The 12,126-nt window shown below is 32.6% G+C and overlaps 2 protein-coding genes and 1 long non-coding RNA gene across 3 annotated transcripts in view; 2 read left to right on the top strand and 1 right to left on the bottom strand.

The window, feature by feature from the left end:
- Window positions 1-2,317, bottom strand: part of LOC120625227 — a 55,737-nt gene extending 53,420 nt beyond the window's left edge. Inside the window, exons 1-2 of the mRNA XM_039892223.1 lie at window positions 1,919-2,317; window positions 707-897 (exon numbers count right to left, since the gene is read on the bottom strand). Coding sequence (XP_039748157.1) covers window positions 707-818 — 112 coding nt within the window. The 5' untranslated portion in view covers window positions 819-897; window positions 1,919-2,317. The remainder of the gene's footprint in view (window positions 1-706; window positions 898-1,918) is intronic.
- A 1,435-nt stretch (window positions 2,318-3,752) lies between these two features.
- LOC120625210 lies at window positions 3,753-5,989 on the top strand. Its single transcript, XM_039892198.1, has 6 exons — window positions 3,753-3,996; window positions 4,076-4,101; window positions 4,438-4,523; window positions 5,301-5,389; window positions 5,467-5,590; window positions 5,794-5,989. Exons 1-6 carry the CDS (start codon window positions 3,918-3,920, stop codon window positions 5,942-5,944), a joined length of 555 nt encoding a protein of 184 aa, XP_039748132.1. The 5' UTR covers window positions 3,753-3,917; the 3' UTR covers window positions 5,945-5,989.
- An 898-nt stretch (window positions 5,990-6,887) lies between these two features.
- Window positions 6,888-10,812, top strand: LOC120625158. Its single transcript, XR_005658786.1, has 3 exons — window positions 6,888-7,167; window positions 8,929-9,063; window positions 9,852-10,812. It is a non-coding gene; the product is annotated as an uncharacterized LOC120625158 (long non-coding RNA).
- Window positions 10,813-12,126: the final 1,314 nt, after the last annotated feature.

The raw sequence follows: 12,126 nt of genomic DNA, 5'->3' as shown, positions 1-12,126 counted from the left end.
ACCATTTGGGTTTGTTTTGTTTTTTTGTGTTCAATAGCCCGAATGTAAAAAGTTCATCATGGAGGAAGTTTATTTGTCTGAACGCAATAAACTCCAGAGGTATCAGTCAGATAAAGTTTGTATGGATAACTTTTCAAAAGTTGTATGCGAAAAAGTGGTGTTTGAGTGCATGTAAGAATATAGTATAAGTAGATTAAAAACAAGTCAAAGAGAATGTAAGCACTAATCACTATGTTATTACCTAAACTTGTTAATTTAATTATTTTCTTTAAAATAACCATTTTAAATTTGTGAATAAAACCTAAGTTATTTCAAGTCGTTTTAATCGTTTTTTAATTGAATATATATTTTACTTCATATTAAGTAATTACTCAATGTGGGTAGAGTCATCATAGTTTGATTCAATATATGAACAAAAACTTGCTTTCAAGTTATATTGCATCATGCCTTTAAATAAACATTCCCTGCATTGATTCCAAATAAATAATTAACAAAACAAGTTAAAGAAACCATTCAATATCAAATTGATTCCCATACAAAGTTATAATACTAGCTGCGGTTTTAACTGTGGTTACTATATATGGATTGCAGTGTGATATCACGAAGCACTTAATATTCCCTAAAAAACTTTTTTAACATATGTTTTAAAAAAAGTTCAGAACATGACGATGTAAATTCAAAGGAAATGACTATGATTAATACTCACAGCTATAAAAGTGTCCCCAAGCGGGCAACCCCACTGCTACAGCTCCAACGACAAAGCAGATAAAGCCAAGTACCACCACAGCTATGGAATAAAGGACCTTGCCGCTGGCCATGGCTGCATGACTCAGCCTATCTCTTTGGCGTTTGTATACATTAGGATCTGTTGTTTCTCCTTGCCAGTATCCTGCACATCTGAAAGAATTTCAAACTCATATGAATTACAGTTTATATGAAACATTGTTCAGAATTTAAACACAGGGATCTACTATCTTGTGGTGGGCCCCACTTCTACTTATACACTTCTTCCCTACAGGTTCTTACTCTAAACATGGGAATAGCAGATGTTCATGTTTCCTAGAAACCTTATTGATTTTACCGGTCCAATCTTGCAATAGCCAATGCACATACATCTTTCCGTATATACTTGGGTCAACAAGATCTGACAGAAAGCACCTTTCCTTGTTTAAAAAACTGAGCTTTGCAATGGTTCTAAACTATCTGTTCTATAGTGCAAGGATTGTCAGAAATTTCATCAGTTGTTGTAGGTATTCCATGCATTTTTGTATTGATATTCCCGACCCGCAAATGTTAATTTTTGCGTACATTTTGCCTTGGGATCTGAGAGGACAATTTGTTTAAAAGACTTCATATTTGGTTTTGCAATCATTTAGGAATGTCTGCAACCTAGCTTCTTAGAAACTTATAACACATGATTTAGGCCTCTTACGATTGGTCTTGATGGGTATGTTTTGAGCTTACAGAGAGTAATGCAGAAGTTTATTTTCATTGTGTAAAAATCCACAGTGTTCCACATTCCAAATCCAGATTTTTAATCTTAGACTTACTTTTAAAAAACTGCATAAGACTACGCATATAATATGCTAAACCGTTCGAGACGAAAAGCTTTTATTTTTTTTACAATATGAAAACCTTGTGCAACAATCTTAGGTTTGCTAACAAGATTCTATTTAGATTTACCTTGTTTTAAAAAAACTTATAAGATTTTTCTATGATAGACTAGTAAATAAAATGTATATAATAAACCTGACTAGGTTTGATTTTCTTACATATTTTATTATAAAATGTATGAGAGTAGGTATATCAGTCAAGTGCGTTTAATTCTAACAAGAAAACTTTGCTAGTGCTTATTCAACCATAAAAACTACAATATCTAAAGCAGAGTTACAGTTATTCAATTGATACTTTTACTCACGTTTACTTGATAACTCGTCTCGCAGCCAGGCACAAATCACTCAAGTATGAAACAACTGATTTAGAACTAATTTACGTTCAGGTAACATCTCTTTTAACAAATTAATTGCACATTTCATTAGTTTTCACGCGAATGCACCAATCACTAGGTTCGAAATTCAAACCTTCGCACGACAGACACACCTTCGCATACACTATGTATTTTCAAAAAAAGAAAACAAAGCTCAACACACTAAACTACGATAACTGTAAATAAATATTTTAATAACACGTAGCGGTAACTTAACCATATTTTAAGAACTATAATGGGAATGCGCAAACAATGAATTCTTATGGGAACCACGATGCGATCACAATTTTGCCGCGCGACTTAAATAAAAGTCCAACTTCCAACTGACGTCTGAAAACCGAATGTGATCGGTAAATAAACTGGTTTTTGATAGTAGGTAATCTATAGGTAGAAAAGAGGGGCCTATCTTCATAGCAATGTTGCCAGATGTAATTTCTATATACCTTTAAGAATGTTGTAAATGTATATAGATATATTATTATTCTTTATACAATGCTATTATAAATGTGAAAGTGCTTGTACATGTATCCATCCTTCAAACCCAAAACAAGCAACCAGTAAATTTTTTGGCAAAGGCTAATTTTTGTCTCAGAAAAATAATCGGTTTTCACGGTAATGGTAAAAAATTGTGGAAATTAGTAAAATTACAATAACGTAACCCAAATTAGGGAAACATTTGCCTGTAAACGTCATATTTTGGCGTGCGCTGAGAAAACTATAATAATGTTAAATAAAATTTATAATCTACATTATAAAGATAGGTACTTTTTATTACGTACAAAAATCATATTATCATAATTAAGCCATAATATAAACTGTAAAAAATAGCCTAAATTGGCTATTACGTTAACCCTTAGGAACAGCTAGTATGTAGTCAACACAGTCATTTTCTATTTTTTCCTTGTTTTGTTTGTTTCGCTTTCACTTTCAGAACGGCAGAACAGAATTTGACAAGACAGTAAAAGATTATACAAAAGGTGATGTTGTATTACTATTAACATTGAAAATCCAAGGTGAAATATAGAAAAAAGGTGTAAAGCAATATTCTTGAAAGTACATAAGTACCCTAAATAACGGAAGTGATCTATAGCTAGCAACACTACTTCTGAGTTGAAACTGACAGATGGCATTTAACGACAATAGCATTTTAATTTTTTTTTCTATATTGAATCCTTTTTAATGTGTTGACAGAGCCACAGATTAAAATGTATGTTATCAATGAAAATCCAACCAAAAAATGTAAATTGAGTTTGTATTCATAGTATAATAATAAATGTAATAATAATTATTATTAGCGTTATAGAGATTTGACGCCTCTAGATCACCCTATTTTTATTCAGACATGCCACCGCACTACCCTAAAATTCGTGTACCTGCTTATTTCGTTTATTTTCACCCATAGACTACGAGTCATCGATAATGTAGAGGTATGAATTTCGATTAAAGGCGCATAAATTTAAATATGTTGTGGTAGTAGAAATTTTATCGTGAAATATAATTTAACATAAACACGAGTATTTACAATTATTATGAGAGTGTAGCTTTTAAAATTTTTATAATATTGAAAAAACTTTAAATTTCATATAAGGTAGGGTATATACCTACCTTTTCATATTTACAGTACAAAAATAGGTTCTAAGCGATTTTTTATTGAAAAAAACTTGTAAATACGTTGAAAAACTCACAAATCATGTTGAACATGTAATGAAGTACCTATCTATTAAATTGCCTAATGTCATTTGTTCAACGTATTCGAATTCGAGGTCAGTCTATTTTGGTCGCCACCCAAACAGCGAAAATACATATCCACTGCATTTATACTGAGCTTAAATTCAGTTATGTTAACAGAATTCTAATTTCGAAACAATAAACACATCGAATTAAATAAATCAATTTCAGGGTGTATTAGAAACGTAACGCTAACGAAATAATGAGTGGGTGTCGTTATAAATTCGTGCGTATCAGTAAGACGTTGGTTATGATATTTTTTTGTTTACTTTCAAATACGAGTAAGTTTTAATTTGAAATAATATATTTTTTTAATCTTTATTAAATTGGTTTTTTTTTAAATTGTTTTTATATTATCAGAGGCAACATCTATGGGTGAGGAAAATGTGAGTATGTGACTATTTTTAATGAGTTTTTCCAAGAATTTAATAAATATCTGTTCGTCATCATCACCATAACCATTCTCAATCTATTGGTGCCCACTTGGCTTCTTCTGTCACTTAAGACATTGATTTAGAGGTTTGCGAGGTTTGCTACAAGGAATGTTGTCAAGATGCAAGTCATTATAACTGGAACCGACGGCTTGGCATGCTATTCGAAGCATGGGGTTGAAAAACGCCAACAACACCTAGTAATTTTTGGTCCGACTAGGAATTTACCCATAGGACCTCGATAATCGTAGTCGGACATGCTTACATCTATTCATGCACATATCATTTTAGGCAATAAGCTCTGGGTGTGGGGAGGTTGGAGATTGTATTGCTGGTCAAGACTGCGATAACAAATGTGGTTGTGATTCCTCAGCAGCGTAAGTATTTCACAGATTTCAGAAATAATTAAGCCCGACTTTTAAGAACCGACTTCACGACTCCCAAATCCTTTTCTGCGTCTATGCAATGATTACCGTACCCTGCATTGCTCCGTCCTGTACAGGCTGACCCATGACGCGATCCGTGATCTTACACCTACTTACACCAGTACCGTAACCCTCCGTGTACTAAGGCTCTCGGAGGGGCCTGAAGGCCTATGAAGAATCCCAGACCTTCAGTAATAGCGCATTCAAATCTCTAAAGTACTTATCCAATTTAGACTTGAAGGCCCGTTATCTTACAAGTTTTAAATTCACGTAATCGACATCGATTCCGACACTTCTTATGTTCACCGGACTTTATAAATAAATTTAAAGATACCGAGGCGACACAAACCAAACGTTTATTAAGTCGGTTTTATTAAATATTATTTTACAAAATGTACACTTTATATATGTAGGAAATAAATATCATATTCAGAGCAGACCGAACGCTCATTTTTCACTCACACAGAGATGTGAGTGAGTGAACAGGCAGTACTCTGACGGGCTGTCTGTCGGTCCGCCACTTGTGCTTCACGTTAAGTATCATATTTTTTTGCGGATGGTTTAGGTACATACGTATTGTCTGCATGCATCGCATTTCACAAATTTTCTTTCAAATCAAAGGTGTTTTACCTAATAAATATCTTTTTTAGGTATAAATAAATTGTAAAAAAATATCTAGCTATATAGATAATTATTAAACTAGGTAGTAATGAACATATTTTTTTGCAGCGTTTTATTCTACAATGAAACATTAGACGCATGTGTAGTTGATGTGAAAAAACTTTTACAATCGTTGCAAGAAAGATATAACATTCAAGGTGAGAGAAAAGCTCTATCTAACATATATTATTTGATTACGCTTCTAAATAATCTATTGACCTACTTTTTATTTTAGAAAAATTACGCATGGAAGTTGTGAGAGTATTCCAAGGGGTTACTGTATCTGTTATATTATTTATGACGTGTGTCGGTGTTTGCGTTTGCACATCTTGCATTTATTGCATTCGTATAAATTATATGTAAGTATACTCCGTCCTTATAGTTTTTGAAATAGTTGATAACTGGTTGGGGCAAAAAACTTAGAGTATTTCAATGACCACTGTGTGTGTCAAATTGTGTGTTTGCTATTGCTATGAAGACGACCAGTCAAAGAGTTACCGATTACGGGTTCAAGAAGCTGATAATATGTGCTTAGATTTTAATATACACATTTGTATTTTAGAGACAATCGGATGAAAAACGATATAGAAGCTTTAGCCGCCAAATTAAAAAGAGAATGTCGTTTGAAAAAATCCTTAAAGTCGCCTTCGTCGGATCAAAAAGCAGAGAGTTGCAATATAATCGTTGAAGAAGCTGGTGTGTTTGTTGTTTAACAAATAGGACTGTTTTATTGTGAATAATATATTGGTGTTCCAACAGACTTTGTTTCATTTATCATTATCGAAGAGTGAAAGCTTCTTACCAAACTCTTTCCAAATACATTACAATGATAATTATATTGTTCTACAATCTACACTGTTTGTATATGTTATGTCAAATGCCATACAGTCATTCTTTTCCAGTCTCCTTGCCCTTTTATCACGGTATAAGGTTGATTGTCTGACGTTACCATTCCTTGGTAACGTTTTTGATGGTGGTCGATCGGTACAAATGCGTTAGTACGGAGCGCCCATTCTTAGGTGCCTATACCTCTTTACAGTAAACTTACGAATAGAATAGAATAGAAACATGTTAAATAAATGCATCTATTAACTATCACTTTCATAATTTTTTTTTTAATAAGACTGATCAACTTACTTATAAAATTTTATAAATTTAATAATTTAAAATTTTACCTTTAAAAACCTAAAATAACCCAATAGCCAGGTGCTAGGACCCCTCGGCCACTTGGAGAAACGTTAATTTGAATAACCACAACGATTCAGTTCAATTCAGGGATCAGGTGGTCAAGATAAATATTATTTGGATGCTAAGGAAGACTGACTGAGTTTGCCATTAAAAAGGGGGAGGGAGCAGTATGTATGTGTATGATTTGACTAACATTCCTGAACCTTTCGGAGAAATTCCTATTTGCATCATAGGTACCTACTTATGTCTTATTGTACAATCAATTTTCATATTCAATAATAATCTTGATGCTATTATTATAATGCGTGTAGTGCATGTATACAGCCGCGTCTAAAGAGCACCAATGTTCAACAATAATATGGCATGGACATGTTAAATATTGATACTATTATTTTTTTTATATTTGCAGCTATTATTTCATTTAACACTACGATGACGTTATGATATAAACGAAGTAAAGACATAGTCTATGTCATAAAAAGTATTTTACGACGAAAAAATTTGTCTATGGTTACAATCGATAAGTTTGACAGCAAAATACGAACATATTCAATTGGCTAAATTTTTGTTTTGAATTAAAATACAAAAATTTGAATTTTGAAACTCATCTAATTAAACACTTTAAGATACACAAGTACAAATAGTGCCTCATTATCAATCATGTGTGAAACCGAAATCCGAGAGAATTTAATAGTTCCCGAGTAAGAAGCGTCGCGATTTGTTAAATAGTGTTATGGTTTTTGATAAAGTGAGTAAAAGTTTCAAAATACTAAAAACATACATTTTTTACTTATTTACTTTACTGCAAGGTTTTCATAATTTTGACTTAATTTCCGTAACCTGATGTTATTATATTATTTATTAACTTTAGGAGCGTAGCGGTTACCCTTTACATTGTTTAATCTATCCCTGGTAAATAAAACTGTTCTCTATACAGCTTTTATGCAGATTATATTTATTTCTTTCAACTTTTGATATTCTATGAGTAGTACTTACTACTAGTAACTACTTACGTAGTAGTACTTGACTGCAACCCCACCCAAGATAAAAATCTGTATTAATAAACCGATGAGCTAAAAACAGGTTCTCAACTTTGTTCTCAATCATAGATTGACTAATACTTGAAACCTATGCTTAGCTTGATGTTTGTACATTACTATATATACTTTTTTTTTTATTTACTATGACAATACATACACCGCCATCTAGCCCCAAAGTAAGTGTAACTTGTGTTATGGGTACTAAGGCGTCTGATGAATATTTTTATGAATAATATACATAAATACTTAGAATATACATATAAACACCCAGACACTGAAAAACATTCATGTTCATCACACAAACATTTTCCAGTTGTGGGAATCAAACCCACAGCCTTGGGCTCAGAAAGCAGGGTCGCTGCAAACTGCGCCAATCGGCCGTCTACTATGGGCTTAAGCTACAAATAAAATTTACTAACTTACAGGGGATTTAGTACTTTTAAGCCAATGCCTCTAATTGGTTTCTATGAGGGCATACTTTAGGGTACATAATAGGCACTAATTAACTATTGCAGTTCAAGCTTGTCAGTTTAGAAAGACCTGTCACCCATAAGGCTACACAGTTACACCAGAGAGGTTATTTTTGATAACATAAATAATGTCATTTCTTGCTTGGCACATGCCATCACCTAAGGTGATATATGAATGCTTTAATGATAATCACCAATAGCTAAACCTGCTCTCTGAGGCAGGAAATGTAATGCCAACTCCCTTAATCTAGTCTAGTCCAGAAAGCTTCTTGACAACTATTCTGGATAACAATTCTTGACTTAAACTGGGAAATTGTGAAGCATAGTGAATGCTATCCATGCAATCCACTAGATCAACAAACCATTGCATAAATGAAATGTTTAAAAGAAATACCAAGTATAAAAATTGATTAATCTGACTTCCAATGGACTTCAAACCTTAACAATCCCATTCAATTCAGCAACAGTTTATTATTCAATTAGAAAATGGTCCTAATAGTACAAGAGTTCAAGGTGAGTTAACGTGAGGACTATATGGGTATTATTTTGCAGTACATAAAACATAGTATACTATTGTTATAGTATACTAAGTGTGTGTATATATTATGTGCATATATAACTGAATATGGTAGTTATAATAAAAATAACATAGATAACAAAACATACAAACAAACAAATAAACTAACTGATGCACTTCTCCTATTTTGAAGATTAGTATGGTTGAGTATAGATGAAAAAATCTAAATAGAAACTACACAAATATCACTCATATATCTATTTTTAAAATATAATGCTATTATTCAAGGGATAAATTAATAGAGTCTGGCAGTTGCTACTGGCCCTTGTTATTCAAAGTTTTTTTTTTTTTTATTAATTTTTAATTTTTATAATAAATTAATTTTATTATAAAAAGTGTAATACCAAATTCATGTGATCTCAGATTATATTATTTGCCACTGGCTCTTACACCTTTTTTATACAAATGGTTGGTTGTTCCAGTACCACTTCAAAAGTAAGTGGGTGCTGCACTTAAAGGATGTCGGAGAATCTGATGGACATGGTCTTCACAACTGTGGGGGTAATCCTGGTTATGTTGCTGTTGAGTATCCTTTGCTGCCTGCTTATGAAGTTGAGGTGAGTTTATTCTTTTCATAAGACTATAAAACGATTATTATGACATATTTAGTTAGGTATTTTTATTAGATTAATGTTTGTTACTCGATCACGCCAGAATGGTTTATGGGGAAAAAAGGGCCATTGTGCCATGTGGTGACTGCAGATAAGGATATGGTTTTCACCACCCCTCTTCTTCCTGTGGGTGTCGTACGAGGCGACTACAACACAACAAAGAATGGCAGCTGCATCCTCTGTACTGCTATACTAATACCATCTAATGCAATGACCAAACCTTCTGTTCAGCATGGGTATACGTAGAGGCCTTTAGTCCTGGCCTGAGCCTGGGAGCCCAGCAGCAGAATGTTATAGGCTATTGATGATGCCAATGTTATTGTATCTGATTTCTCATTTTTTATGTCTTATATTAAGACTGCTCTTGCGTTTAAGTCCTGTTGAATTTGTAAATTTTCGTATGCATTTTAAGTTTATATATCTGAGTATAATACTTGAATATTTTGGATTCTATTCTGTTGTATACAGTGAAGTATATACATTTAAGGTTTGATGTACGGTAGGTATTTCTTTGCTTTGTTGTCTAATAAAGTGAATTAAGTGGGTATGTTGGATATTTTATGACAAGGTTAGTTCGAGTCAAGCTACATAGCTAATACATATTGTTATTACAGATTTATTTATGTTTCTACACATATCAAATTCTCCACAATTATATTTCTACACATATTTTTTATTTGATTACCCTTTTGTAGTTTGTATGTTATGCTAATTTTTCAATGTTTTATTTTCAGTGACCTAAGACTGCAACGTTATATTGTGAAGACTGCAAAGCAAAAGGGCCTGAATGTGGATCTAGACAAACTAAGTCCAAGGTACTGCCCCCAATCACCACTAGCTAATGAAAACTGCACCATCATTGTACCTGATGTTGCTATTATTATGTAGAGGATGATTATCATTGGATTTTTAAGAAATCCTTATCCTGGCTACAAGAGTGATCGCAAAACAAGTAGTCTTACCCAAACTTGAGCATGTAGCTCTGCAATGTACATAAGTGAGATATGAGTTTTCACTTCTTCAGACTTCAGATTGGATTGATTAAAGAATTTGTTGCACATTATATGTATGAGCTACGATAAAAAAAAAACGCAAGGAACTCGAAGTTGACTGCAATATTCTACTTACTTTGAAACTACTATGCTGTCTCTTGAGCAAATAGTAATTTTATTAATTATATCTACTGGATTTCGAACGCACTGGACTTGAACACACGTTAACGACGATCCGTATTATGCAGTCCCATGCATAATCTAGAAGAAAAAGTGCTTGGGTTTTTAAATCGCTAGCTTTTAATTGTTTAAAAATACTGAATGGATATTATTATAAATACTTTACTTTATTAAGAAATTCAACAGAAATAGGTAGAAATCTCACACTAGGCGGTGTGAGATTTCTACCTATGTTCACTTATTTGATCGCGTGTAAGTTAATTACGATTTCTATGGTATCGAAAGATCGCCATCTAGTTAAATTTCTGGGAAACTGTATTGCCAATAGATGGCGTAATTTCCCGGGCACTTTCGGAGTATTGGTGAAAATTATTTTATAGTCAACTACTGAAGATAGACTGTTAATTCGTTAGTGTATTCTTATTTTTCACAGATACTTTTTGATGACTGACATCTATGATCTAGTATATTATTGTTGTAACCTTTACGCGCCATTGAAGTAAAACTTTTATAATTATTTATTGATGAAAGAGTAAAATGTTCCTGGGACTCCGCCATTTCATTTAATATTCACTATTTCATTATATATTCTATTAAAAATTCATTAATACCACTTTTACATTCTATAAATATTTTCATTTGTTAAGTAGAAAATTAAAGGTTAAGTTTTGAATATTATAGAATGTCACAATCGTCAGAAAATTTTATTAATAATTAAGAAAGAAAATTTATAAACAAGTATGTTTAGAGACTTTCAAAAAACTTTCCAATTTAAAATATTCTTTTTAAAACTGTCGGTTTTTTATCTACTTTGCTAGTCACAATTGATCCGTTTAAAAATATTGGAAATAAATAATCCTAATTGATAATCAATTTTGATTATCAATTCAGGATTCCGTCAGAATAATCTTAATTGTTCCCTAGTCGCGCCTCAAGAAGTTTTACTTCAATGATAACGATTGTTTTACTCGTGGAGACACACAGCCTTGGCGTCTAGACAGACGCTTTTGCGAACTATATACTTAGCAGCATACGTAGCTGGTAGTATAATCTTTGATAAATGGCAGAAACGACTACCATTCTAGGCATTATTCGTAGTAACTTTTAGAATACTTTACTAACTTCTAAATAGTGAATAACCAAATTTTGAGTTTACTTGAAATAAACTTAAAACTTTTAAGTTTAAAAGGGGGATTTTAAACTTAAAAGTCCGTAGAACATGTTCTATAACATAGAATTAACTTTTAAAGACATAATTACTTTTTACAAACTAGAACAAAAATCTGAGGCAGTTATTTTTTTTGTATATAATCTTTATGTAATGAAAACTGCACCATCTTTCTAGAAATTAAAAATTTTTACATGTGTTTTTTTTGATGGTGTATGCCCGAAAATTCAAACTTGTCCGTAAAGCTCGTGGTCGTTAGACGGCGCAAAAATAGTTAGGCATTTACACACGCGTATTTGGTCTGTGCTATAACTAGCTTTGCACTGCTTCACACGAACGATCTTCTGGGTGCCTATTGTTAGGTTTTCTACCTACGTTTACTTATTCGATCGCGTGAAAGTAAACTATGATTTACATGATATGGAAAAAGTGCCATCTAGTGAAAATAGTGTGAGAATTTCAAACTACGTTTACTTAGAAGATCACGTGAAAGTTAACTACAATTTGAATGAAACTGAAAGAGAGCGATCTAGTTAGAGTACTGGGAAACAGATCACAAGATGGCGCTCATCCGATTCTATAGAAACTCTTTTAAAATGCGATCGTATTAGGTAACGTATGCAGTAAATCTCTCACTAGGCGCCATAAATGAGGACCTTCTAGTAAATT

This window comes from Pararge aegeria, chromosome 7, assembly GCF_905163445.1.
Source record: "Pararge aegeria chromosome 7, ilParAegt1.1, whole genome shotgun sequence".
Taxonomy (NCBI): domain Eukaryota; kingdom Metazoa; phylum Arthropoda; class Insecta; order Lepidoptera; family Nymphalidae; genus Pararge; species Pararge aegeria.
This window is presented reverse-complemented; position numbering and strand designations above follow the sequence as displayed.

What these genes read in the sequence shown, in the direction of transcription:
- LOC120625210 (XM_039892198.1), top strand. Translation starts at nt 3,918, where the DNA reads ATGAGTGGGTGTCGTTATAAATTCGTGCGTATCAGTAAGACGTTGGTT. An exon ending in AGAAAGATATAACATTCAAG is followed by an intron (nt 5,390 to 5,466) that starts GTGAGAGAAAAG and finishes TTTTTATTTTAG; the next exon opens with AAAAATTACGCATGGAAGTT. An exon ending in TGCATTCGTATAAATTATAT is followed by an intron (nt 5,591 to 5,793) that starts GTAAGTATACTC and finishes TTTGTATTTTAG; the next exon opens with AGACAATCGGATGAAAAACG.